This window comes from Diorhabda sublineata, chromosome 1 (assembly GCF_026230105.1).
Source record: "Diorhabda sublineata isolate icDioSubl1.1 chromosome 1, icDioSubl1.1, whole genome shotgun sequence".
NCBI classification, from domain to species: domain Eukaryota; kingdom Metazoa; phylum Arthropoda; class Insecta; order Coleoptera; family Chrysomelidae; genus Diorhabda; species Diorhabda sublineata.
Window position 1 is genome coordinate 27,313,749 of NC_079474.1, and position 25,725 is coordinate 27,339,473.

At 32.1% G+C, this 25,725-nt stretch overlaps 1 protein-coding gene across 2 annotated transcripts in view; it reads left to right on the forward strand.

Moving 5' to 3' along the window:
• The first annotated feature begins 3,228 nt into the window (after nucleotides 1–3,228).
• Nucleotides 3,229–25,725, forward strand: part of LOC130446434 (ATP-binding cassette sub-family C member 4-like) — a 42,563-nt gene continuing 20,066 nt past the window's right edge. The window contains exons 1-5 of one of the 2 annotated variants that reach the window (XM_056782705.1): nucleotides 3,378–3,461; nucleotides 3,560–3,743; nucleotides 19,165–19,354; nucleotides 19,416–19,526; nucleotides 23,864–24,209. In XM_056782705.1, coding sequence (XP_056638683.1) covers nucleotides 19,281–19,354; nucleotides 19,416–19,526; nucleotides 23,864–24,209 — 531 coding nt within the window. In that variant the 5' untranslated portion in view covers nucleotides 3,378–3,461; nucleotides 3,560–3,743; nucleotides 19,165–19,280. Of the gene's footprint in view, nucleotides 3,462–3,559; nucleotides 3,744–19,164; nucleotides 19,355–19,415; nucleotides 19,527–23,863; nucleotides 24,210–25,725 lie in introns of both variants that reach the window. The other variant, XM_056782713.1, reaches the window with a different exon arrangement.

Sequence of the window (25,725 nt, forward strand, 5' to 3'; positions counted from 1 at the left end):
ACAATGGGAAGCTACTGATCAAATTGATAACCTAATTTTTAATATTAGAAGATTATCATAGTTGAGTTAGTGACCAGTCAAGGACCGTTGCGCTATCAGACTTGGGATGAAGAGGTAATACAACAGATTAAATAGCTCATCCGGCTCAATTATTAGATACCTAGTAATATCGAATTGTTGTATTATATATTGAAAGAGAAACTTTCCAAAAAGTTTCCTCTAATAATTTGTTAGACTTAGATTTGGATTTTCCAGAAACGCACGTGCGGTGAAAGGAAGAGCGGTTTCAGATATCAGAAAAGAGTTCTGCAACTCTGAGAACTGATACTATCCGTAAGATTATTCAAATTTTACACTCCTACCGATTGTGGATCCATATGATGCAAACAATCCTCTCCAGGTGGTTCATAACGTTCTAATAAGTTTCCAAACTGTAAGTTTATCAATTTGTCTGCGAAAAGACCTCGAAATATTTCATTTTTATTACATGAAGATCAGGCAGCAAGTTTAGATTGGGGTAGAGAAAACAAAAACTGGACTAGAGATCAATGGTTAAAGATATTGTTTCCGACGATTATAGTCTTTGATTTCATTAAGATAGTAGAGTAATCTGATGATATAATAGGGATTTGTCCATAAACATCACAGTTATTAAGAAAGCAACACATTTGAAAGAGCTTATCTTTTTTCTTAACTTAAGGATTTTTAAGAGCAATTGATTATTCCAATCTTATACTCCGGCCGGTGGTGAATCCATATGATGCAAAAATTTCTAATCTTATGTTGCAAAAACTATTCAAATTCTAGCCGAGCCAATTAAGACACTTTCTGTAGATTTAAATTAATAATGCAGATCAAATTAATAACCTAATTTTCAGTATTAGAAGGCCGTCATAATTCATAGTTGCGTGACTAGTCAAGACCGTTGCGCACATATACATTTGAGAAGAGGTCATACAACAAATTAATCAGCTCATCCGGCGTTTTTATTTAATTATTAGATACCTGGTGCTACCGATTTTTTGTATTATACATTTAATGGAAAACTTTCCAAAAATTGTCCTCTAACAATTTGTTTTCAAAAATATCACTAGACCATATTGATACGTGAATATTTAGAATATTTTGAATAATAACATAATATACTAAAGATATGCATATGGATTTGGTCTAGTGACATTGGTAGTGTTATTGATTTATGAATAATGGTGTAGTTAAAGTTCACATCCGTATTTGCTTCTTCTCGCTAGCTCTTCATTTTTCGTTGTTGTGACATTTTTGATAGTTCCTATTATGTGGATTGCCATCCCAAATACGTTGCAGATACTAATATAATGTCGTCCTAGTATACAGCGCACTAATGTTCAATGAAATTTGGTGCAAGTTAACATATTTGAGATAAATCAATGAATATTTAAACTCATATGAAGTAATACAATTTCATGTGCTCACACGTAGACCTTCAATTCAATATTTCCAACAAGTTGAAGAGATTTATAATGAATAAAAATAAACTCACTGTAAACTCTATAAACGGAGTTTGTTTCATTTGAAACCCATACATTGTAAAAGGACGATGTGATTGTTTGATTACGATTTCTCATATTTATCATTAAACATGTTTTTATGTAGATAAGATTTTTTGTGGTGATTATGGAATTTAAGGTGGGTTTCAAACGAAGCAAGTTTTTATAGAAAAATAATTTATAAGTCTTTGATCGGAAAAAAAATACATTTAAAGACGTAGATTTTGGATTTTACAGAAAGGCACGTATGATCAAAAGAATAGCGCTCCAGATATCAGAAAAGAGTTCTGTAGCTCTAATATAGAAAAATAATATTAGAAGTTTTCAGTTCGTCCTCTACAGAAGAACATCTAAAATCAAAACGAATCGATTGTTCTTAACTACAAATATGGATCGAAAGGCTGGAATTTGATACAAATATTGACCAATGGGTATTCCATTAACTGATAAAATTATGGGCGCTAGTGTTATGGTCGAGGATGGCAAAGAGGTAGCACAAATAAAAAAAAAATTTAAAACCAAACTTAGTCACGCATGATTTATCTCGAGCGCAGCTCCACTGTCCTGAAACCGTGTGGAAGGTAGAGGATAGGATTAACGTATTTAGGCTATTAGGACACTAAGAAGGTTCTGAAAGAAAGGTGACCAGGAATTCCAAAAATAAAGCAATGTGGAATACCCTGGGTCAAGTATCGATCGGTCAGGGGTCAAATGATTATTGTTTGATCGCAAAAAGGTTCCGGGAATCCGATCGGAGGGTGAGAAACATCATGAATGAATGTGTACATGTACTATATATTTTTGAATGCGACAGCTTATGGCGTGGTCGTCAAAAAGTCTATAGCCAATTTATTCAATGTATCGGTCCTTATTCAAATAAATCCCGTAATTAATACCTAAAGCTAACTAAATAATTTCATCTTGACATCGTTGAAAATATGGTAGAAATACCTGGACAAGTTAAATAAGCTACGTAAAAAGAATAACTCCAATGGGTTTCGGGGAACATTGGGAAAATGAAATACCAGAAAGATTTGCTTAAGTAGGGGCAGATGAACTTTTCATAGGACCTGAACCCTTTTGTAGAATTGGACACAGATCGAAGAAGAAAACTTTATGAGAGAAGATTGATAGAGAAAAGTTTCTGGAATAATGTACAGCAGCTGAACAAGGCAAAATATTCCTGGTAATAGTAACAGGAGCTTTATCAGGGCATTGCAGCCTCAATGGACATCTGCAGACGCTAGAAGATGAAGATTTTTTGCAGCTAGAGTCATTCCACATCCTGATCTTTCTTAAATGATTGCGATTAATAAATAGGTTGTAAACACTGAGTATTATCGGCAAGAAAAGGAGATACTATAGATCCTTTATCACAACATTCATACAACAATGTTTCTCAACTTATTTACAATAATTGTACGTTTCATATTATTACGAAATATTTTTATCGGTCGATTCATTATATAATTGTAAGGAACGTTACTCTAGCAAACGATAATAATCGATTATTATTTTTTTAATTGTAACTCGACGTAATCTATAAAATTTTTCGTACCTCATATTGAAAAAATCTTTACCACAACTTTCTCTTACATATCTACAATATAAATATGAACCAAAATAACCGATTAAAAATTTATTTATAGTAACCTATGAGATAATCAGAGCCGATAAGTTATCCCCAATGATTGCAGCAGATGACTTACTATTTCATTATATGTGTTGTTGATATTTTCATTCAGTTTCGATTGTTTTTTCCGATCGACTTCAATCACATCAAAAATTTAGTTAAGTGCGCCTATGAGCTCTCTAATTAAGAAACATACATATTTGTCTAATATAATAAACAACAGGTGATGTACTTCTTAGAATTTACGTATTAACGTTGCATTTAGTTTTAAGTTTTCTTTCGTCTGTCTTCACATTATTGAAGTAATTGCTTTTTTATTATTTTTCTCAAAATGTTAATAACGCGCCTATGAGTTGTTAATTTACGCATTTGTAATAATGCTGAGCATTTTACATTGTAGTACTGCACATATCTATGTAAATCGATGTGACTAATCCTACTATCAGTAAGAGATATGAAATTACTATATTTCTTTAGAATACAGCAATTGTGCGTATAGACTGGATCAAATGTTATCCTCTTTGAAACGAGTGAATTACGTGGATAATTAAAATAGTGTTTTGTGAAACCAACGGTACTTATATGTAGGTATACTTTCATATTAAATATTTCGTTGTTTACATAAAGTCTAAGCAGTTATTACTTGAATTGAACGTTTTGAAAGTCTAATAAGGGTTAACCAACTTTGCCTAACCTAATTTATATTCAGAGGAATGCACCGACAACGGTTCTGTCTAGTTCAGGTAATAATGATCGGTCGCGGCATGAAAAATGGCAACATTGTGAAAATCACCGATATTCATTGAATATTTTTTCCGCGCACATCGTTCATTGCCAATGACGTCTCGAAGTAATTCACCGAGACATTTCTCATTTAAATTTGTTAGCTGTCTTTAGCACGGTATATATTATAGTTAAAGAAAAATATTAATGTGTTCCGAGCATTGTATATACTAAATTGCTTTTCGGAAAGTACAACTCGAGTTTAGGTAGATCACCTAACAGCTGATTGCGGATCCTAACCTAGAAAGAGATTTAGGTCACAGTTTCCGAGCATTCAGCGAAACAGCGCTCAATTTGCGGGTGTAATTTCAAATTTAAAACATGACCTACAAAAACTTATGCTGAAATTAGGAAAAGTATAAAAACCGCATACCTCTTTAACCAATTACGCTTCTCATGAGAATTGGTAGTAGACAGCCAGGTGATTAGATAATTTTCAAAGTTTAAATAACCATATACAAATGAAACAACCCGTCAGCTGATCGCATTCACCCCCTGGTCTACCAGGGTTGAAAGGATTATATGATATGACTAAAACCGAATAAAATCGATCAGTTTCTAAACAACAATGAACGTGATCCGGGTTAGTTTCCGAACATTCAGCGAAACAGCGTTCAATTTTTGGTTGAAATTTCAAATTTAAACCATGATTTACAAAAACTCATACTGAAATTCGGAAAGGTATAAAAACCGCATACCTCTATAACCACTGGTCCACCAGTTTCTGAACAACAATGAACGTGATCCAGATTAGTTTCCGGAACATTCAGATCATAGTTTCCAAAAAGTCGTATAAAAAACCTATGGTGAGGTTTTCTGTTTGTTGCACTATGTTATAAATGTGGTCTTTTCAGAAAGTTTTAAGGGAAAAATTACTATTATCGGCATTAGTCATTAGAAGAAGGTGATCTGGAATCGGAAAGGAAATGAGAATACCTGTATGTTTCTATGATGATAAATTATTGAAAGACATATCGGAATTTATGATAAACAGAGGTTAGTTGATTTGTTTGAGGTAGGAGCAGTAGGAAGTCAAGCAAAGGTTGTACGAATACCATGGATTTTGGAAATTTTTTATATTATATCTGTCTCACCCATAGAAGGAAAGATTATCTTATGAGTAGGAAGGAATAAAAGTATCTTTTACATGGGACATATAACTAAAGTGTTGTAGCTTGATTGGAACGGAGATGACAGTGCTAATTTTTTGAAAAGTTCCATTAAAAAATTGGAAATAATGAAAAATTCATGGAGACTTTCTTTTTGTATGTGGAAGATACTTTGAAATATGAAGTACTATATAAGTATTTTACATAGAAGTAACCAAGCATTGTTTAATGAAGGAAAGACAATCTGGGGCAATGTGGTGTTTAGTGCCTAAAACTGACATATGAGGAAGAAATATCAAATTGATTAATTGGCGAGAGATTTTAACAAGGTTGCTCAGCTGAGAATGATTTTAGTACGATGTTTTGTTACGAGTTAGATGGACCATGTAGTAACAATAGGTCATAATGAAAGATCACACTATTATATATCAGTTTATCTGACATCCCTCCCAAACAAATAATCTTTTGACTTTGTTTCGTAATCCGCGGAAATAATTTTAACATTTGATCCGAATATTTTCTCTTTAAAATTAAATTTTTCGAGAAATAGTAGATATGGTTCGTCCATTTTTTAAATAATAAATGTCGTACTACATTTTAGGCAATAGTAATTTTTTATAACTACGGCAAGTTTTGAGAAAATTACTTCGATAACAATCAAAAATTTCCAATTCATTATATTTACCTTAATTTCTGCAAATTTTGTTGATATTTTAAAATGTCATTTTGGTCAGTGTTTGCTTGCGATATTATCGGAACAGATAATTCAAGACCTCAATTTACGGTAGTCAAACAATTTCCGTATTACTTGTTTAAACATCGATTTCAATTAATCAGGTGTACTTTCGTCATTATAATAATATTAGGATCACCAAGGAAAATCTATATCATATTTTGACAATAGAACAGGGTCGGTGGAATATTATTTCAATACGTTTCAAGTGTTTCAATGAAATTTTCAAATATACCTACATAATTTTGGATTCTACATAGTGGTTAACCGAATAGAAATTTTCTTACGGCAAATTAAATTCAGGCTACAAAAGGCTAATAAAATTGAGTTCAAATGAGCAATCTACGTATAGAAAATTATGAACTTGTTTTAGAATACCTATGCGTGATAGTGTAAAGGTTAGAAGCGAAGTTTAGAGTTATTAAGCCATTATTCCACAAGCCCATCAACATTCAATTATTTTTTGTTATTATATTCATAATACAATGATTCCACACTGATACATCTTAATCATTCAAAAGCAACTATTTCCACGATGCAACTAATGATTTTCTTAACGCTACAATCCTGTCATCTAATGAAAAAGTTAATTCCATAGAAGCGACGTAACTGCTTTGTGATCCTTCTTGAATAAAACCAATAACATACATTTGCATTTGATAATTCTTTATTTATACCTCTAGTATTTCATTTATTGAGGGTACAAGGAAGGAGAAAAAGTCTTTGTATATGAAGAAGACACCATCGTAATGTTAAATAAGAGTGGCACACATTAGCATTAGGGAAAATTTCAGAGGAATCTACAATTTCTCATTCATACCATACGCTTTGTCTACAGCAGTGCCATTCTGGAAGGTTTCTGAACTGTTAATTATAGTATCCAGCTAGACATTTTCTCATATAAGATACTCCTCCTTCTCTCTACTCGCCATTATTTCATTTGATGTCAACTCAAAATAATAATTTTTTAATTATTAAAATGCCTAGAAGTAGCGACAGTTAAATTAATATAAAGTTTATGTGGTAAAAAGACATAATCTTTTATTTGTATATTAGAAAGAAGCCTACAACTGATCAGGTAAATCTACCAAATTGCAAATGTCTTGCGTATAGAAAAAATACTGTACAAAATACACTATTTACACCGTCAATACACCAACACTCACGATTACACTGTCTAACGTGCGTTTCGATAACTAAGTGATCGTCTTCATTGACTGAAGACCAGTTTGTCTTCAGTCAGTGGTTATCGAAACTCGCGTCAGACAGTTTAGTTGTAAGTGTTGGTGGAGTGTTGTATAATATACTATAACCTATAGTATAGCCCACAATCATAAATATAAATATGTGAACTATATAATGTGGCATTTACTATTTTTGTTTACTACGTATTTTGAATAACCTTGGACAGCTTTTTACAATCATTGATTGTGTTAGGTAGGCCCCTCTCCAATTGCAATGAGTTGTGATTGAATTTTATTTTACTGGTGGTTAAAAATTGCTTGTGACATTTGAAAATATTCGGAAGCCTATCGATATACCCGCAAAAAAGTCTGCTGACTCCTAATTACAGTAGTAGTCCAAGAGGCTGCAAAAAACCTGGTCTATCGAGTTACCGGATGAAGTATTTTTGAATGATACTACTCACTGTAACTATTGAAAAAATCATTTAGTACCAGGGCAAATATTTTTTGGACATAAACTAAACCTATCGAGTAACAGCTTGAAACTGGTTTTAAAATTTAGTTTCAAGTGAGTAAAAAATAATTATGAACAAGTGCTTTGTTAAATCTGGTGCTAATCCCATGGCACGACACTTTTTAAATTTTTTTTTTGTTTCTTTACCGTACCTATCGAGTAACCGCTACAAATTATAATAAAATTAAAGTTTAAACATCTCTTATTAAGAAAATACATTAGTGTCCCTTCTATTGTAGTGACAAATGTCTGGCAATATACTTTATATTCCTTCAAGCCCTATACTATTAGTATTCATATATTATCAAGGCTAGTCAAGGACTATTTTGGAGTAAAGAGAGAAAGACTCATGTACATTTTTCATAGACTTAATGTCGCTTTCTTCTAGTCTTATAGTAATATTAGATACAACAATGAGCGTCGCTTTCTCAGGTATGCTGTGAGCAGATAATTTTTACTACGCTTCATCCATGCTACCGAGAGAGAAATTTAACATTAGAAAAAGATACATGGAAACGCTGTCCAAACTTGATGCGAACATTGAGCGTCTCAGTTATTGAACTAGTTGTGGTGCAGTGCGCACGTGATCCTTTAAAACGTCGTTTGAAAATTTTTTAGAGTATTTCCTATTAATTATTATTTAAAAAGTGCAGAAAGTGCTTCGGAGCAACAACAATGAAGATGTGTTTTTATGTGGTCCAGCTAACAATTTGAAAGACTTCGATGAAGCTCATTTTGAAAAGTCTAAGCGTATGCTCGTGTTTCGTAAGCAAAGAAAACATAAGTATCACGATATTAATTTTCCTACAACGATGCATGATGCTGGATATCATCCTGAGTGTTATGGAAAATTCGTTATATTAAATGAAAAATATAAAGAAGAATAGGAGATGATGCTACAGAATATTTTATGAAAAATGTAAAAATATTTGATTCAACTCAACTTCCATCATGGTGGAAATCACTGAAACAAAAAATTCTACGAACCATTTATGTAACTTCAATGTGGCAAAATGCTACAGAAGCTAACTGCATCAATTTCTCACCAGAATAATGCAGATGGACAATTAATGACAATAAAATTGAACCGCTTTGGTTCGAAGGTGATCCGACACCTCTCTTAGTTGAAGACATTGTTATGGTAGAACTTGATGAAGTAGAGCTTGATGAAATTGATAATTGACGATGATTATGAAAATAATGATAGTGATCATGAGGATAATAACGATGATAATCATTATGAAAATAGGTTGACCATGATTATAATCATGATAAAAGTGACGGAGACTTCATTGATGATAATCATGACGATAGTGATGATAATGATCATGATAACATTTAATAATAATTCCATATATATATATATATATATATATATATATATATATATATATATATATATATATATATATATATATGTTTTAATGTATATTTTTACATATTTAAGTTTTTTATTAATTTTATAGTGAAATATATGAGAAAAGTTTCATTGTATTTTATATTTATACTTCATTCATAAAATATTCGTATGAATAGAAAAAACACTTGATGTTTATTTATTGATTTCCCAATGGTTCTGTTATATGGTTGTATAAGCAGGGATATAAAATATCGTGCCAGGCAATTGTCACTAAAAATGAAGTGGCACTATGTATTTTCTTAATAAGAAATGTTTAAACTTTAATTTGATTATAATTTGAAGCGGTTACTCGTGCCATGGAGATTAGCACCAGATTCAACTAAATTTTAAAATCAGTTTCAAGCGGTTACTCGATAGGTACAGTTTATGTCCAAAAATGTACCGTAGAAAAAATATAGCAATGTTGTGCACCATATTCATCTGGTAACTCGATATGCCAGGTTTTTTGCAGCTAGCTCTTGGACTATAGTACGTCCAAAATTTTTCCAAGTCTCAATCATATCTTTCGGATTAGAAATTCTATTATGATAGACAATGTTATGCAATGTGAATACCATATTGTTAGGTATTTTTTGTGTTGTGTGTTGAAACCACGATAAAAGTGAACTTTTTTGGATTTTAGGCACGAAAATTGTAGGAAAATTATACGATTTACGGTATTAAAATCGAATTTCTAGTCTTAACTGAATAATTGAGAAACGCGAATGTTAATTGAAATCAATAGTATACAAGATATTTCAATTAATCCAATCATTTTTAAGATAAAAGCTTATCAAACAATGTGCCCAATATTTAGTCCAATTATAGAATCATGTTTAACTTTAAAAATTATTCTATCAATAAATTCATGAGTTTACGAATACTTCTGCATTAGAAACTTAAATCCTCCACTTATACTTATGTTACTTTCGCACGTGGGTTAATTAGAACTGTCGCCCGATATTACCGATGGTGTGCTCCAAGGTAACGCTGGAGCACACTTTTTGGGATCGGGTTCAACCAAAGGTTAAATAAAATGAGATATTTTGCGATAGAATGGGACACCACCAAAACAGTTTGCGACGCAAATGAAATGTGTCAAATCAATAGTTAGATGTCTGCTTCAAAATAACACTGGAGGACACATTTTTGTGATTGGGTTCAAACAAAGGTTAAATGCAAGGAAATATTTTACGATAGAATGCGATACGTCGCAAACTGTTTTGATGGTGTAGTAGGAGTAGACAGTTAATTCAAAGTTAAAGTAGCATTATCTAAGTCATTTCAACCAACAACAAATAAATTGAAATACTTTCTGAAATTAGAATATTGTTATTGTCAGGCCCCGAGTACGGTAGACCAATTTAATTAATTTTTATGATGATTTTTGAGGAGAATCTAATCCTTATAGAATAGAATATTTTCAAAAGATCCTATAATTGCTTATATAATCAATTTAAAAATAAAAATTTCCTTTTTGATCGAAGCTTTTCATCCGAGATATAACCCTGTATGGTCTCAAATATTATGAATAAATAAAATTATTAGACACAATAAAATTACATTCAGTTCACAATAAATTATGAGAAATTCCCTCCGTAACTGACCCTGAGGTTAACCAGTTAGACGTCCAGCAGGCTACGATCCAGATGACTCATTTAATTTTTACTGTACTAGATATAAACTAGATAAAAGTTTTCAAGACATTGGAGGTTTCTTATATTTTTCCCGATGAACGATTTGTTTTGCAATTTTTATTCTTGTTATTTACCCTCATAATATATATTTTACTTGAGTATTTAGGTTTTACATAATTCAACAATTTATATTGACACATTTTCGATTATCTGATCTGACAAACATGAAATTATACAATTTTTGAATCCAAAAGTATATATAATTTGCAACAGAATTATGCAATCATGACTATGAACTATTTTTTTATCTGATCAAATATGAAAATACTTAAGATAACGTATCACGTAACGTCATTTGCGCCAGACGACATAAGTATACCCCAAAAATGGTATGTTCAAATATCACAAGAGATAATAATCGACTATTAAACAACTACCAGACATTTAATTGTGATAACAATTCATTACTAAATGAATTGACTCAAATTGTAACGTGAATTATTTGCCGACATGATTCACTTACACACACACATTACACAAAATGGCAAATTCATTCAATAATTTATGTCGAGTAATGTGTTTTGAATCGTCGGCCATATTAACGTGGTGGACAAACAAAGATTTTATTTCATTCAAGAAGATTGTTTCGAGAACTTTTTTCATTAAAATGAATAACTGTGGCTAAAACAATGGAAAAAAAACACCACTACTGATAATAATTTTATTGTAAATAGCGCAATATTTTTCCCTCAAGACAATATGTCGTCTGGTTGTGACGCCATCCCTTAATGACCTATAATGAAGGCCAATCAACTATCGCATAAATGCAGTAGAACTAACGATATATTAAAGTAGAAAGGATGATATCATACGGCTAATCTCTCTAAGTTTCCAAACAACAGTTAACAAGATCCGGATAACTCTACGAATATTCAGATCATGATCGTGTTAACCTGATCATAGTTTCCGAGAAGCGCCAATACTCCAATAATTATAACCCAACTCATTATAAGTCAGGAAATTCTGCAAAATAAAAATTTTACTGTGCTATACAACGATAATTTTCACATTGATACATTGAGTAAAAATTGGGAACTACCGATATTTATTCACATTTTCAATTGCCCACTGTTTTAACTTTGTTATTATCTCTAAATACTGTAGCTTCCAAGTAACGGATTCCCCCAGGAAAGCTGATGGGTATGTGGGACGCTCGTAATCTAAATCGCTATCTTCCTTCATCTCCGTCTAATCAGGAACTATTGTGATATTATTTCTGGTTGGTGAGTCTGTCCTTGTATGTTGTTCCGTTTGTTACGTTTCTATTATATCGTCATACCAGGCAGCCTTCTACATTCTGTTGCCTAAAAATTGTTTCTGCGTAGGTAGCAACCAGTTGCTACCATTCTGCCTCGTGCTGCATCACCTGGACTATATTAAGAGGGTTTATGCTGCCGACAGTCTTCTCTACTTCCTCTCTCAAATCTCTCAAGTGGTTACACATCATCATTTGAGTCTTGTTCACAACATGTACACTCAGGTAATTGTACTTTATTTTGTTAATATTCCTTCCGAAGTAGACCTTGTCTGGTCAAAAGCTGGGTAATGTACAAGTTCACATTTCCGAACTTTGGGTCTAAACCTTTTTATTAGTCGTCGCGTTCGATGGTTGCTGCATCCTGTCGTTTTATATCTCAGCAGCTTCTGTATATCCTCTTACGCTTGAAATCCAGGGGGTCCACGAGAATTATACCCGCCACCACAGAACAGCCTGTGCAGAGACAGTCCGGTAGGAGCTGGCGATTCTCAGTGCACCTTGTCTCTGCACCATCGTCATCACTTTGAAGTATTTTTTTATTTTTAGGGCGTCTGGACAGACCTCTGCCCTATACAGAAGAATTGAGTAAGTTGTTGCAATCAGCAACCTTCGTTTCTCGGCCATGGTCCGCTAATATTTGCGGCTTAAAGATACTTTCCTCTCGGCCGCCTTTCGAGCTGTCTGCTGTATGTGAGGCCAGAAAGATATCTCCGTATCTAAAGTCACTCTCAAATACTTTACTTCGCATCTAGACTCGATTTTGTCTGTCTCGATCTCAATGGGCAGTCTTGTCTGTATTGGTTTCCTTGTGAGAAACATCAGTTTGTTCCGTTACGAGTTGAAGTCCGTAATCTGTCATCCATCCCCCTATCGTATCATAGCCTTGTTCAATTTAAGCTGCGTTATTCCTGATTTTTCGGTGATCACAACTATCACATGATCGGCGTAAGCAATGTGAAGCACATAAAGAAGCGATTCCAGTCTAAGCAAACTATCATATAGAATCTTCATTATCATGTTTATTACTATCATTAATGTTATTATTTTTATTACTGATAAGCAAACTTTAGGATGGTAGCTGTATACTTACCTAAAGAAGCAAAAAATATGGTCAAAGGATTCTGCCACCATCAGCGGCACCCCGTATTGTTTATATAATTGAGATGTATCATACTAGACAATAATTTTATAATGCCACATATCGCTTTGATTATAAACAGATGAAACAATTCACTAATTTTATAGGATAACTGGCTTGAATTTTGAAAGTTTTTTACCACATATAATTTAAATTATTCACATCAACATTCTATTTGACGCATCATATCCAATAAATAGAGCAAGCTCTAAAAATATTGAAGAAATGTTCTTGATATCATTGTCATACTTGTCATTTATTAATAATGTTGTTGTGGATATAAAGGAGATAAAGTTGTCTAAGAGGGACAATAACATCAAGAATGACATCTTCACCTGGGTTTTTCGAATCTATTGACAATACATATTGTACAGAGCCTTTATAAAGATCAAATAATGGAACGAAAAGTTTGCATTTTCAAAAAACTCTTAGACAGTTTTATTTTGATTAATGAAATACCTAGCAACTTATTAATATGGATAGACCCATCGGAACTGAAGGCAACGAGATTATTGGAATTATACGGTTAGTTATAATCAGTTTTTTATAAATTGTCTGTAATTTTAGTGTATAATTTATAATGTCTCAACTCTTAACTCACTTCCGTAACAACATCTTTTTTACTATTCGCTGCCACCACTGTAAATGAAATTAACTATTCAATAATAATAATAATATCAGAACACTAAGTTTGAATACGACAATCGCAAACTAAAATAAGATCCAAAAAAACCTATTAAAATAATACATAATAATATCTAAATATTCAATTGAAAATCGTAAAAATTTCAAATTTTTAACTACATAAGATAACGATTCTCATTGGTTTTCAGTTGTTATAGGTTTAATAAAAACATTGGGCTATTTTCTGCTTGATGATCACGAGGTTATCGTTGCAGGCAACATAGCGTGTGCTGTTAAAATACAGTTTTTATTTATTTGTTACGTATAAATGAAACATTTTTCTATATATAGAACTATAGAAGTAAAGTGAATAAACGTTTTATAGTTTGAGCTCTCACTTCATTACATAATCACGTTAAAAATAAACTCATAAAAAACTTAATATTAAAATGAGTTCAATTTGAATCTCATTTAAGTTAAAGTGATCCTGGGAACAAAAATAATTACAACTCATATTGTCATAACGACCAATTCTTTCAAACTATTTTTGTTGTATATTTGAATTTCTTGTTAACACTTTTCAGGTGTTTTAGTTGTTGTATTTTTACATCCTGGTACAAAACACGATTTATATACCATTTTTCAAATTTATACAGTTTAATAATAACGATTATTTTGGAATAACCGAGAGAATAACTATCGGATTTTCTTGGTGCCTATTACTGAAATGTTTAAACCCCCTACAACATTTTTGATTTTTCAATAATTTTTTTTTCTATAAATATTGATGAAATAATTGAAAAAAAATATTATAAAAGTTGTATACAGGATGAGTAGGGAGGAGCGCACCAAACTCTGGGAGTGTGTTATATCCGTGAAAATAATGTAAAAAAACTCATATGTCCTTATCCGATTTTCATTTGTTTTCAAGTTATGGAGTAATTAAAAATGTTCATTCAACTTTCCACTTATATCTGAATCTGAACATTATCAAAGTATGCCATGTTAGAGGCTCAAAGGCATTTGAACTGTCAGTGTACAGTGAACAGTAACTAAACGTTTAATTTCGAATTTATGTGATTGCTAGTGTTGCAAAATGCCAGATACTTATTCTAATTGAGAATATGCAAATATGGTGTTTGTTTATGGTTTCTGGTCAACATTTTACACACCAAAGATATCCTGATAAAAACATATTTATTAGAGTTTCTAACAAATTGTACGAGACTGGTAAGCTTCTTAGTGTTAACATATCATCTGAACGCGCTACTCGACAAGATTTGGTAGAAGTAAAAAATATTCTGCATCTAGTAGAAGAAGATGCAACTATTAGCTCACGGAGAATTGCCACTCAATTGGGAATTCCACAAAAAAAGGTGATAAACACACTCCACGAATAAGGCTTATATCACGTACAGAGATTACAGCATCTACAACCAGAGGATTAAGCTAACCGTATGAAGTTTTGTCGGTGGATAAATAATAATCATCGTGTTTTATTGTTGTATCTTTATCGATGAAGCTACATTTACCCGTGATGGCATTAATAATACTCGTAATACTCATGTATGGTCGGACAAAAATCCCCACACAACAGTCGAAAGCAATTTTCAACATCGGCTTTCTGTAAACGTGTGATGTGGTATGGTTGACAGTTATTTAATTAACTAACTATATTTCTTACAAAATGAATTACAAGGCCTACTAGAGGATGTTCCTGTAAATATTAGAATGCAGATCTACTATCAGCACGATGGAGCTCCTGCATAGGTCGCTCGTCAGGTCAAGCAGCATTTGGACGAACGTTTTCCAGGGTGTTGGAGATTGGTCGTGTAGATCCCATTATTTGGCCTGCAAGATCTCGAGACCTCACACCACTAGATTTTTGTTTATGGGGCTGGATGAGAAACGAAGTCTACAAAATAAAAGTGGACACACGCGATGCACTAATTAGACGAATTGAGTATACTGCAGCCCATATTAAAGAAGAAAAAAATGAGTCAATTGGGAGAGCAACAAACGCTCTTCCTAGACGAAGCAGAAAATGCTTAGAAGTCAATGTTTTTATGTGATAATTTGTGAATAAATCAACAATCAACAAAATTCTGATAAGAACGTATGAGTTTTTTTTACATTATTTTCACGTGTATAATACACTCCTAGAGTTTGGTGCACTCCTCCCGACTCACCCTGTATAATTTATTCAAAACTATTTTTTACTCAAACCATGCAATTACCCCTATTATAACATACATCAAACAATGCGAACCGCAACTGTTAACAATCTAAACCAAATTAAATATTTGTAGTAAAGTGTAAAGTCTTTTTTGATATTTTCAATATAAATGCTTTCAGGAACATGTGTTCTTTGGCGACACAGAGGTACTGAGAAAACGAAAACTAGTAAAATCCACTACTTTTGTAGAACAAATGGGTATAATAAACACTTTTAAACTCGCCCTTGTATATTAGTTTTACGGTCGAAAATATCTTTGATACTTTTTATAGTCCTCCAAGTAACAATAGATAAATTCTACTAGAATACCCTATTGTTTTCAATTAATTTTTACATAAAATATTTTCCTGGTTTTTCACTACTTTTTATAAAGGTCTATAAAATTCATTTCTGATACCTACGTGAATAATTATCATTCTATCAACCTAAAACATCGGGTTTTATTGAACATTTTTACGCGTAGATCATATCTCAGCAACGTTTTATCTTTAATAAAACAATTTTGTCGTCTCTAAGAGTTGAATAAAATTATTTAGTATGTATGTATATGTAAAATTGATTTTTTTTCAATGTGAAGAGAATAATGCTTATTCATGTTCCATAATGTATCAAATGTTTCGAAACATTATTTCATTACAAAGAAACGCTATCACTTGCAAGTAAACACAGTTTTATTGTACTAGGTATATTTATAAAAATATCTTCAGCTTCCTGTAAATATACATGGTATACAGATATCTATATTTTACAATAACATAGATAACAACACAATTTATTTGTTTCAAGGATTTGGGCACAATATTATATGTTATGAAAAAGATAAAATTGCTATTCTTAAAAAAGACAAGTTCGCACATTTGATATAAATTATTCAAAATATAAAAAGTGGTACATAAATAACAAAAGGCAACACTTAAACTTACTCGAACTAAATATGTTCTGCATTTTATTGCAGTGCCTCTAAAGTTACAGCAAAATATCAGCTTTTGACATTCACATCTAAAAGTTAAAAATAGGCTATTACACCTTTATTTCAGAAGTGCTATCGTGCATATTTCAACCTGTATATTCGCAACTAGGATAAATGATGGATGCCACACATCTGCTGTATCACAGAAATTTTATCGTTTGGTTTTATGGACAATATTCAACAATGACTTCTGGTAAACCAGTGATATAACTCGAATCCACCGATCACATAAGCGACTTTTATTTTTCATTTGCCAATCTGAAAGGCTTTTCGAGAAAAATGAGTTCAAGCAGTTCTGAAAAAAAAATTTAAACACAATTCGCAGCTGGATTTGCTCACAAAAATAGCTAAAATGTCAATTTCAAGGCGTTGAAGTTACTTTATATCGTAAACAGTTCATATATTGATTTGTTTGCTTAAGACATTGTTGCTTAAACTGGGTTTTAAACATATGTCAGAAGAATAGAGACTCTTCATTGATTTCTCAAAGTTAAGTCTGAAGGAAGATGTGGAAAATGAACCCTTATTTAATCTCGAAAAGATCCTATTACCACCTTAGCTCACCAAATTAGGACTAAACAAAAAAATTTTGTAGAAGCCATCGATAAAGATGGAACTGGTTTCAAATTTAAAAAGAAAACTCCTTTTTCGAATTTTGATAAAATAAAGGAAGGTATATTTGTTGGTTCCAGCGGCAAAAATTAATGAAAGATCGGCATTAATTATCACCTCAAATGAAAAAGATAGAAAAGCTTTGTTGGCGTTTATCAAAGTTACTGAAAAATTTTGGTAACTACAATACTCTTCTAGTTATTCTGATCTCATTCAATAAATACTTAACGCATATTATGCATTCTGATGTAATATGCCCTTGAAAATAAACTTTTTACATTCCCACCTAAGATTTTTTCCGGAAAATGTGAGCGCTTCAAGTGACGAGCACGGAGGACACTTTCATTTAGATATCGTCGCAATTGAAAAGCGCTATCAAAGAAAATGGGAACCAGCAACGCTTGCTGACTACTGTTTTTAATTTGACCGGACTCAGAATATAGGAGACATGTGAAATGGTCTAAAAAAAACATGTATTTTTAGTGCTGATAATAAAACTTGAGTTTAATAAATACTTTTTTTCAGAACAATAATTCATTCCTCTGTCACAAAAATCTTAATTTTTTTCACTTTTTTATTTACTATAACCAAAAGCGAAACTAAAATGAAAGTAGAAACTTGGAATATACTGATATCAAGAAGAGCAGGTGCACAGCATTGGGTTCAGTCCCATTCTACGAAACAATTTGTACAAATTTGTCTCAATGCTCGATAAACATGTACATATGAGAAAAGCAGGATCCAAAAAAATTTTATAAAAACGTAGAATAGAAAAATCAATATAAAGATGAATAAATTCATGTAAAACCAGATAAAAAAGATATTATGAGCGATTTCTTATTGGGAACGTAGCAATGAAACACTAAAGTGGACTAACTTTAATATATTTTCCAAGCTTTCGAATACTCATTGAATCATCGTCTGGGAAATACATAATTAAGATTTTCGGTGACTTTTAATTGTATTAATTCTTGTAAAAATTTTTGAATTCATAGGTTTCAAAATTCAATATTCAAATTGACGTAGATAGAAATATTTCTATATTTTTCTGTAGTGTTCCATTTTGTTCGGGATATATAAGGATCCATTTTGATTTTTCCATGATATTTATTCGATGTTTTTTTCTCACCATGGAACCTACCAGAATAATTATGAATTTATAATTTTTTCGCTATCCAATTCATCCTCTATTTCTATATTACCTTTGCGTTTTATTGTTCCACCATTTATTTCGTCTTAAGTCTCCATTTCAAACGTGATAAGTGGAATCATAGACGTCTTGTATTTATTTATATTTTTTTGCTAATGTTTTATACATTAACATTGCTCGCCACGAATTTTTGTTCCAATATCCGGTCTCACATTATCTCTGTTCATCTTATAACTTGAATATCTGACAGTTCCATATATGTGCGCCTCTGTATCAAGATATCTTTGTCGTTCCGATACGCATCTATTTTTTTTTTATTTCGTAACTGCCATGATCGCAACTTCTTTGATTTGTTCTTCTCGGTGTACTTTCTGCTACTAACTTGAATATGTTAGATTTCCATCAAATATATACCAAATCTGAATAAATGTTTTAAAAGAGATGGATACAAAAGGAAAAGAAATATAAACATTCTTCAACCTCTTTATGTCCTAATAGATTTTGGTGTATTGGAAATACTAATATTTATGATTATATTTAAATGAATCACAGAATTTGAATGAACATATTGAATTAATACTTCCTCATTTGATTACAGATCGCATACCAATACAGCTGTTCCAAAATATGTATTAGTATCATTATTCTACTTTTCAAATTATAATTATTGATAAAGTTTCTACTCACCATCGACTATTTTTCATTTCAACCACTATGGACTCCACGGAAGTTAAATATAATCCAAACCCAAGGGAAAAAGCAAATATATTTTCGGTGTTATTTTTTTGGTGAGAAACTACTTTTAATACGACAAAATCGACTCTCATATTAACATTTTTTCATTTTCAGGTACGCAGTTCCAACGTTTAGGGCAGGGTGGAAAAGGGAATTAGATGTTGACGATGTTTATAATACATTGTCAGGTGATAAAAGTGATTACCTTGGAGACAGATTGGAAAAGTAAGTTTACTGCTACATTGATTTAGAATTATCTGAGTTTCTATCATACTAACATTAAACCGGCGCGTGTGTGGTGAATTTTTACAACTTCATGTACGAGTATGTGCTAGGGTTAGAAGGATCCCTCGAGTAAAAATAAGGTTCTAGGCAGAAAAAAATTATTATTCATTTTTCAATAAACAGAAATAACAAAACAACGAAAAATAATTTTAGAACGTTTATCTCTAGAGCCCAAAAAGACATTTCACTAAAAATAGATGCATCAAAAATATAATCAGATAAAAATTTGGAAGCACTCTATACTTATTAAAAATGTTATGACTGCTTATTTTCGAAGCAAACTAGGCATAAGCTTTTAATGTTTATCACCCTATTAGTTTGTTTCTTTTTCGTACGTTATTTCGTATTTCGTATTTCTTTAGAATCACCAAGGGAGTTCTTGACTCCCGTTCTGAACTCAACACTTAGTCTTATATTATCTCGTCGAGTTGGTATATTGCCTTGTACTAATGACATTCGAAGAACATGTAAAAACGAACGCCTTCTTTGATACATATGATCTGAATTAATTTGACAAATCACCCTGGCATTGCAGGCAGCTGCTCATCAATTTAATCAACTGCCTACTGACTTTGCTATATATTTCAGGAGTTCCAGAGTGTCTCACAATGGCTTTAACACCAGATAGATGTGTTCTAATTATATTTTCAGCTCTTATTCTTACAAAAAGAGCTGAACAATATTTCTCCCACTTAGTTATTTTAACCTTTCCTATATATTATTATGAAGTTTCGTCACTTCCAGTGTCACAACTGCCTTCTTGTTTTCTATCTTACCTGATGGATCACGTTCTTCAACCGTAGCTCCATCTTCAGCTGTTTCCATACCCGCATCGCATCTACTCCATCTTCTTGTTCAGATTCAGATTCATGTAGACTGTAGCCTACAAAGTCATCCTTTTCAGAATCACTGGAGCCAATAGGTTTTTCATCAATTTGTAACTCATATCACAAAGCTTAAATCCTTTTCTGCTGATTTTCGTAGCTATACATTTTTATCTAAGCAATAATAAAAATTGAGAAGTAATTGAGAAATTAAAATGATGGAAGAAGAATAACAAAAAGGCAAATAATTACCTTGTTAAGAACTAAATTATACTCAGTTTGGTGGGGTGACAATGGTTAATTATTATAACGAACGCAGATCTTTTACTGCACGTTACTAAGATACACACCCTCTCACATCGAAACAGCAACTGTTGTCGCAATCCAGAAGCTGCCAGCTGCTGAAAAGGGGAGTGCAAACATCACTGAATAATCCATGGTTGACCATATATCCTCGAATCTATTTATAAATCACAACAAACTTTACTTTATTATGTATGTGAGTCTGATACTTTTGGAACGTGTCTAGGGTAAAAGTCCAAATTCGAAAGAGTTACATATCAATATCAAAATTGACCCTGTAAAGCACAGTGTTGTGCTTAAACACTCGCATTTAAAAGAGCTGAGTTTAATTTATTCCAGAAAAATGTAGAATTTATATTAGGGTAGTTGCAGTATGATATGACAGTGGAAAGAATGAATTTAAATATGGTAAAGAGAGGTATACTGACTAACAAGGAGATGGAGTACTTAAAAAGTTACCACACACTACATTGTTATAGAATTGTGGTTTTTCATATTATGTAGATGCAGACAAGCAAACTAGAAAAGAAATTGTGTCTAAACATAGTCAAAGAAATTTTATTTAGGTTAGGCAAGGTTAGTAACAATGGACGACTCATAGATACCTGCGTCAGGGTAACACACCTAGTCACAGGTCCCTCTTTGTACTAGCCACCATAACTCAAACAGGCATCAAATTGAAATAAAGATAACTTGCATGTGCTGAAAATCAGTGGTTTGCAGAGTTGCATGTTAAGGGATCGATGGGGAAAACGTGTTCACCTCAATGGAAAGAACGGGTATTAAAAGTGAAAATGATATTTTTCCAATTTTTAGTTGAAGTAGTTCTGGAACGGAGCAAAACAATGAGCTCCTTTACTTCATATTGCATTGACTAGCTGCAAAAACTGAACGCCCCCATGTTATCAAGATGTTTGTGGTATATTCCTTATTAACGACTGATAAGCTGGACACCGTATTCAGGAATAACTTCGCACCTGTCATATCAAACTCTTTATTTACTGACTATTCTATACTTTAGTATAACAAGAATTAATTATTGTTTATTTTCTTCAAGTCAAATCATCAGAATAAAATAGATGTTTTCCATCTATTTCGTGTAAATTGTAGTATCAGAGTAACCGAAATGATCAATATCTGAAACTTGCAAGTCGTTTAGACCATTAAAAACTCATTTAAAAGATGTAAATAATTTCATCATTTCCACTTTTCACTATGAATATCAATTTTTATTAGGCGTTAATGAATATTCATGACATAACTACTTTTTTGCTACATTTTATTTTGTTTTTCATACTACCGATTAAAAGAGAAATCTAAAAACGGAGAACGGAGAAAGAGTTTCTATAATAAAATCTGGAACATTATCCACAAAATATATTAAAAATTAGATGATGGAATTAGTCATTTTTTATTTCTTGGCAGCAACCCTTAAGGGCTTTGTAATTTATTTTAAACTTCAATTTTTCCAGTTGAGTAGGCGTTTGGAACCATGAATATTACAACGCTCATTAGAATACAGTGCTTTTCAGATAAAAGTATCCACCTTTAATAACTTTTGTAATACTGGTATTTAGAAAAAATCCAAAAACACGTCAATTTATGTTGGAAGGGGCAAGCATTATGGCTGTCCGACAATTTTTAAACGAAACATTCCCCGCTCGTTGGATAGGTAGAAGGGGGCAGATGATGGAGTGGCCACCTAGGTCACCGGATTTAACACCCCTAGACTTCTTTTTATGGGGGTATTTAAAAACAAAAGTTTATGCTACCCAACCAGAATCTCTGGATTATTTACGAGAGAGGATAGAAAATGAATGTCGACAATTAAATCCAGCCGTATTAAGCAATGTCAGAGAGGCATTTCAAAATAGATTATACCATTGTATGGAAGTGAATGGTACTCATTTTGAACACTTATTGTAACTTCATAATAAATAGCACAGTTAAAAAGATTAAAGAGTTTGAACTGTTGTACAGCCCATTTTAGTACAGGCAAATAAGGTGAAAGTAAATAATAAGTAAAATTTGTGCTCTTAAAAGAAAAATTGTTTATCTCATAAACTAACCACTTTAACCTACAAGTATTATACATTTTTGAAATCAGCTCAAAGAGGAGTATCCAAATTTTACATAAAAAATATGAAAAGTAATTTAAAAAAATAAAGGGGATGCTGCTAGGGGTGAGGGGGTGGCTTTTCCAGTAAGTTTAAATAAGCCATAATGCTTGCCCCTTCCAACATAAATTGACGTGTTTTTGGATTTTTTTCTAAATACCAGTATTACAAAAGTTATTAAAGGAGGATACTTTTATCTGAAAAGCACTGTATATTTAAGAAGGTTAATAGTCGGAAAAAATAAAGATTGAATAGGGGATATTAATTTATGATATAAGATTTCCAAGGAATATTTTTTATCTTGATAACAGTTTTTTTCTGAAATTTCCACACATATATAAAAATTTATCATATTTCAGTTTGAGACGCAGTGTAGGTAATGTAGATGATCTAAATCGCAATCAAATTACCAAAACTGTAATTCGGAATATTGTAGAGATGTATTTTGCTATTTAAAATTCTTTTTGTAAAAAGAAATCGAAATATTAGCAAATTAAGTTACTTACTACGAACAAACTGTATGGAAAATAGAGGTAAATTCGTAATCAACGCGTTATTACCATCTTTTGTTTGGTATTTGACTTGTGTTAGCACCTTGACCATCATTTTTTTAATAACTGCAGATGGAGCATAAGTAATATATTCAGTTTTGAATATGTTTTTATAATGCTTAGACCTCTAGATACATTTCCAAGTTATTAGGTTGGCATCTATACTTTCCAGATATGAAGCAATTGAGACTTTTCACTAAATCTGTGATTAAACAACAACACTTCTCTACAATAGTTTAGATCCTAAAATCCTATAAAGTGCGCTAACTCCAAGCGCTAGCCAAATATTTATCAATTATTATCAATCTTATAGTATATATATATATATATATATATATATATATATATATATATATATATATATATATATATACTATATATAGGATATGGATAGAATTTTATTGTCGATGTGTCCACATTGTCATATTTTTTTTTTCGATTTTAGATCAGTATTATACTTATATTATTTTTTCTCTCAATAGACATTGGAATGAACAAATGCAAATGGTTAAAAAGAACCCAAAAAAGAAACCGAGTCTATTAAAAGCTATAGTTAAAACCTTTTGGGTCGAATACACCCTTCTGGGAATCTTAATAGGTATAAGCGATTTAGGACTTAGAACATTCCAGCCTACTATGTTGGGAGGCATATTGGATTATTACAGTCCTGAAAAAATCACGAAAACAAAGTTTGAAGCATATATGTACGCTGTAGGATTAGTTTCATTCACACTGGGTATATCTTTAATCATGAATCAATTTCTCATAAATGCTGGTCATTGTGGAATGAGAGTAAGATCAGCCGTATGTGCTTTAGTGTACAGAAAAGTAAGTATTCATTAGATATCTGTTACCATATTTATCATCGATTAATCCATTATTATTACATTAACTTCAAGTTGTACTTGGAATGTTCCGTTCAAACGTTTCTCTAGAGTCTTTATATTGAGATGGAAATTTATTAGATCTTGAAATATACATATAATAAATATGAGTTGAAAATCAAAAGTTTTCAACAAGTCCTTCATAGAGTTTATTACGATCTTTTAATAGTGTATCTCTTTTAGTCTTCACACCTAGTATTACATTTATTGAGGTGGTCTTATTGGTCCTAATTGCAAAGGTAATCTCTTTGCAGTCCCGTTGGTGTTCTGGACATAGCCCATGGAGACTTCAAAATTTGGAAATTGTCACCAATCAGCGCTTGACAGTAATAGAAGATGTATATCGTAGTCTTCTAATCTATCACACAGAACCTGCGGTCTTCTCTTTGTTGTATCTGTGATAATCAGCTTCCTAATGTTCTGGGATTAGCCTTTTCAGGGTCATTGTTTCTCCCTAACTTAGCTGTAGTATTTATACAGCCTAAAATGAGGGGTTATTAGCCCCTATGATGGTTTTGGCACATCTGAATTTGTACCTCTTTGTTTTCTCCTTTTTCTACAGCTTATGGTTTACTTAATTCGCGAGGAACCAATTGTGACTGCAGATGACTGGCTTAGATAGGTCGCCAGCACTTTCATTGCCCCTCTGTCCAAGTATCCAGAGCATCCGCAGTAAGTATGTTCATCAGCTCGAATCGTATAACAGTCTTTCACCTTCTGTTGGAATGGTACACTCCTCTCGTCCTTGTCGCCTTTTATAGACTGTAGATCAGAGAGCAATTAACTATTAAAGTTTTCTCAGTCATACCACTATATTTAGCTTCTAATGAAGCATCTCTTTCCCTTTGTTATTTTTTTAATTGATAATTATAGGATTTTTGCAAAATATGCCTCCATGCAATATGCTAATCACATTAGTTTATTGCCCTATCGCAATAATGCAGTTATTATTGTAAATAATTGATTATCGATCTTACAAACTAAAATATACATTAAACATTAAACGAAGGACATTGAGGTCTACTAATATCAGGAAATCACAAATTCTTCTCAATAAAATAGTATTGGGGTTATTCTAGTGAAGGAGTTAAAATTCAGGACTATTGAAAGTGAAGTTTCACAGAAGGTAAACTTAAGAAAAAATCGATTTATTATTGAAATTAGTAAATTGAGGTCGATTTCTAATAACCAATTGACCCTTGAAGAAAAGTAACATCAAGATTCTTTTGATATTTGAACACACTACTAAGAATAATCCAGAGCAATTTCTCATAATTGAGAGAAATCATACATGGAGAAGTTCACTTGATCAACCATTAACCTTTTCACTGCTAGTATTACTTTATCAATAATTTCTGAAATCCATTAGAATGCGATTATGAGACTATTTTAGTCAGTTGCAACAGTCGTATGTTGAAAACCTTGTGCCCGACTTTAGGGATGGTCCGCAAGCACAGAGC